Genomic DNA, 5,000 nt, shown 5'->3' with positions numbered 1-5,000 from the left:
TTATTTTTTTTAATTTTGTTCATTTTTCTAATTAAGTGGAATATAAAAATTATATATTCATTATATATTATAAAAATAAGATAATATATACACCTAATTATACATTGTATATATATATATATATATATATATATATATATATATATATATATATATATATTTATATATTTATATATTTATATTAGAATGGTGAAAAATTGAGAAAAAGAAGTATAAAAAAAAAAAAATTATTATATATGCTATAAAATAATTAAATAAAATGGTTGGAATGTTATAGGATGGTAAAGATATATATGATAATATTAAAGGTTTTGTTTTTATATAATGGTTTAATAGAAATAATTCTGTGTTATAAAAAGTTTGCTCCTCATAGATTGAATAGCATAATTCATGAGAATAATAAAAATAGTATAGGTACATATGATATTAAATCGAAAGCTTTAAAAAAATTATATGAAAGAAAATTGATTCATTATGTAAGTGATATAAGAAATATTGATAAGATATTATATCATAATGAAAATGAGAAAGAAAAAACGAATAGGAAAAGTGTTTATGCAGGTATTGATTTAACATGTAAATATTTGCATTTAGGTAATTTAGTTCCGTTGATTACTTTGGATGTCTTACGTAATCATAATACAGATGTTATAATATTATTAGGAAATAGTACGACCCAAATAGGAGACCCTTCATTTCAAAAAGTAGAGAGACAAAAAACGTTGGAAAAAGATATATTAGAGAATGAAGAAAATATAAGAAGAACAATAATTGAATTATTTCTTCAAAGAGAAATATGTGAAGATGATATAAATGAATTAATTAAAAAAAGTAATATAGAAAGAGATAAGGAATTTATATATGAATCAGATAATAAAGGTTCTTTAATTATATTAAAAAATAGTTTATGGTATGATAAAATGAATATAATTGATTTTTTAAAATATGGGGAACATTTTTCTATTAATAAATTATTAAGAAAAGAATGTTTTCTGAATAAATTTAAAAAAAACCTTACATTGAAAGATTTAAATTATATTACATTACAATCATTTGATTTTTTACATTTGTTTAATAAATTTAAAACATGTATACAAATAGGAGGATCAGATCAATGGGGTAATATACAATCAGGAATAGAACTTGCTCAATATACTTCTAATACTCAATTATATGGTTTAACAACTAATTTATTAGTATATAAAAATAATATCAAATATAGTAAATCTCAATTTAATGAGAATAAAAGGTTACCTATATGGATAGATAAAAATTATAACTCTCCATATTTATTCTGGAATTTTTTAAGAAATGTGGAAGACCAAAAGGTTCAATCATATATTGATATGTTGACAAATTTAAATATAAATATAAATGAAGAGATTGAACGTGTATACAATTCAAGTGATCCAAATTTAAATGAGACTTTGGATGACTCCAAAAAAAAAAGTACTACTACTATTAAAAATAATAATAATAATGATGATAATAATAATATTGTAGACATAGATCATACTACTGAACATAATAATTATACTAATGATATATCATTGCAAAAGAGCTATGAAGAAAAAATTAACCAAGCTAAAAAACAATTATCTGATAGTGTTACTTCCTATATTTTTGGTGAAGACACTGTTAAAAAAATACATAAAATGAAAGATGTTTTAAAGAATAATGATTTTCATAAAATTGATAATATTGATGATATAAAAGTATTTCCATTTGTTGAAATAACAATGGAACATATAAATCAAAACAAAATAAATATTTTAGATTTATTGAAAAAATTTGATATTGCATGTACTAACAAAGAAGCTAAAGAAAAGATAAGTCAAAACTGTATATATTTAAATGATTTGCTTATAAATGATTCAAAATATCAATTGAATATAAATAACTTTATAAAGCTTGATAATAAATATTATGCAATCCTCAGATTAGGAAAAAAAACAAGTTATTCTATAATAATAAAATGACATACATTATAATATATATATATATATATATATATATATATATATATGTGTGTGTGTGTTTTTTTTTTTTTTTCTATTTTTTGTCATTTAAATGATTTTATTTATCATTATATAAAATGAATATATATTAACCTATAACACACTTATGAAGAAATGTATAAGGGGGGGAACACAAAAAAAAAAAAAAAATTAAATTATATTATATTATATTGTATCAAATTATATTATATTATATCAAATTATATCAAATTATATCAAATTGTATCAAATTATATCAAATTAATTATTTGAATCATTATAGAAGAAATGATATATTTTTATAGTTTAATTAAAAAATTATGATAAAAAGGAAATATATATAATTAAATGGGTTTATAAAAAAATGAAAATACAAGGAACCTACAAAAACATATCATATACACAAATAGGAAAAGTGTAATATATATTTTAATATATAACAAAATAATGGTATGGAAATATTTCCATTTGAAAAGCGTATAGGTATATAAATAATATTATATATTAAATATGGTTATATATAATTTTTGTGGTTAAATTTTTTTTTTTTTTTTTTTTATGTACATATTAATATATACCAGTTTGTATTATCATCTTCTTCTCTTTTTTGGTTTACATAATTTGGTTAAGCAACCGAAAATAAAACAGAAAAGGACAAGACTTAAAACAATACCTATTGTAATACTGACCACTTCATTATAATTGACATTTCCAGGATCTCCTCTTAAATTAGAAGCTGTAGGATGAATATTAAATGCTGGATTTTGTCCGATTTGATTTAAAGGCATAACATTAGTTGGATTCATTGGATTGAATGGCATAGCGTTATTGGGTATTTGAACTGCTGGGGGTGTAGGTATAGCACCTGGCATTCCTTGTGACATTAGGTTAGGTGCAGCTATCGGTGCTCCACCTGGAATATTTGTTGTTGTTGCTGCTGGAGACATGGATGCACCTATAGGTGGAGCAAGAGGAGATGGTGCTGGTGAAGGATTAGATGTTAAAGGTGCAATATTATTTGTCATATTAATTGGTGATATAGAATTAGGAGAACCATATACATTTGGTGTTACAATTTGGTTAGCTAAAGGAGAATTATTTCCATCTGAACTTATAGCTATTGGTCCTTGCATGTGTTTATGTACGCCACCTAATAATCCATCTACTGCTCTTGAAGCCATTAAACTTAAAGCTGGATTTAATGTATGTTTTAATTTATTTTTTAATTCTATATTTGAATTTTCTATATATTTATTATTTAATGGGATATTTTTTGTTTTTTTTTTTATAACATATGATTCTAAATAAATATCTGAATTATTTACATCATTCTGGATATTATTATCAATATGCTCAAAAGGAAGTAATGATTTTTTTTTTGAATAGATACGTTTTTTTTTTTTTTTTAAATAACTATTAATATCATTATAATTATAACTATTATAGTAATTGTTACTATATATATTATTATATTTATTATTATATTTATTGTTATGTTTATTATTACTATCTTTATTATCATTGTTATCCCTTTTAAATTTATCATTTAACTTATTTTTTTCTTTTATATTCTCATCATTGTAGTCATATAAACTTATTTCCTTTCTATCTGTCTCATATTCATTTTGTTTATAAACATCATAATCTCTTATATTTTTAAAATGTGGATATATTTTTTGGTTTCCATATTTGTATCCTTTGAATTTAAGTAGCGTGTCTGCCATAATATACGCTATATTATATATCTTCAAAATAAAAAATAAAATAAATATATAATATATATATATATATTTATTTATTTATATATTCATTTATGTGTCTATAACATTTTATGTTGTGGTTCCTTAAAAAGGTAAGAATCGTTTTTCCCTTGTTTGTATAAAAAGTTACGCTTAAAATATAAAATTTATAAAATAGAGAAATAATCAAGTAACAAAATTATTATGAAAAGGGAAATATTAAAAATTTGATAATGAAAATATTTAAAAAAAAAACAAAAAAAAAAGAATATAAAAATAAATAAAAGGTATTATTTATATTTAATCAAGTAATATTATATAGGAATGAAATATTAAACATATTTATAATTAGACATCATTAAAATAAACACAAAAAATAAAATCAATATACATTTTTTAGATATATAAACTTTTGAAATTATTCGACCTCTCCTAATAAACAACACCCATTTTTTTTTTTTTTTTTATAAATAAATTATTATAAGTTATAATATTATATATACATGTGTCGTATATTATATAATATATGTATGATGTATTTATATATATCCATATAAATTTTCAAATAATTACTTTTCAAAAAAAAAAAAAAAAATATATAAAAAAGTTACTTGTGCACCAGTTTGCATATGGAAGTGCATTACCTTGAACATGATCCATATTATTTATTATTCACAATTAAATAAAATATATGACATATAAAAAAAATATATATATATATATATATATATGTATTTATTTATTTGATATATTTTTTTATAATTATATAAAATGTCTTTTTTATTTTTTATTTTATATTTTTTATTTTTTATGTTTTATTTTTTATATCTTTTTCATTTCACATGTCCCTTTTTACTTTCCTATATGTTTTCCTTATATACTTGTTCATAGGATTAAAATATAAAAAGAATAAAATGACTCTTACATTTTATAATTTATAAAAGAAAAACCACGTCATCTTGTAAAAAGAAAATAGAATATATGTTATTCTTAAAAGAATAAGGATATATTTTTGTTTATTATTTTTTATTTTGTTCTACTAGCTTTTTTATTTATAATATATTGAAAAAAAAAAAAGAAGTAACATTCAAAAGTTGAAAATATATATATATAGAGATATGTATATAATTTTATTAATTAGTTTTAATATAATCAAACAGTAGTGTAAAATATATATATATATATATATATATATATATATTTGTAAAAAAAAAAAAAAAATTGATAAATGTAAATATATAAAATATATACAAAAAGGAAAAAA

General features: G+C 19.6%; 2 protein-coding genes across 2 annotated transcripts; one reads left to right on the top strand and one right to left on the bottom strand.

The window, feature by feature from the left end:
• Positions 1–293: 293 nt before the first annotated feature.
• Positions 294–1,979, top strand: PGSY75_1117500 (tyrosine--tRNA ligase; the record flags this gene model as incomplete). The annotated part of the gene is made up of 1 exon (XM_018786296.1): positions 294–1,979. The coding sequence occupies one exon, from the start codon at positions 294–296 to the stop codon at positions 1,977–1,979; it is 1,686 nt and encodes a 561-aa protein (XP_018641091.1).
• A 608-nt stretch (positions 1,980–2,587) lies between these two features.
• On the bottom strand, positions 2,588–3,721 carry PGSY75_1117400 (hypothetical protein; the record flags this gene model as incomplete). Its single annotated transcript, XM_018786295.1, has 1 exon — positions 2,588–3,721. One exon carries the CDS (start codon positions 3,719–3,721, stop codon positions 2,588–2,590), a length of 1,134 nt encoding a protein of 377 aa, XP_018641090.1.
• Positions 3,722–5,000: the final 1,279 nt, after the last annotated feature.

This window comes from Plasmodium gaboni, chromosome 11, assembly GCF_001602025.1.
Source record: "Plasmodium gaboni strain SY75 chromosome 11, whole genome shotgun sequence".
Taxonomy (NCBI): domain Eukaryota; phylum Apicomplexa; class Aconoidasida; order Haemosporida; family Plasmodiidae; genus Plasmodium; species Plasmodium gaboni.
The sequence above is the reverse complement of the archived record's forward strand: the minus strand, read 5'-3'. Positions and strand labels throughout refer to the sequence as shown.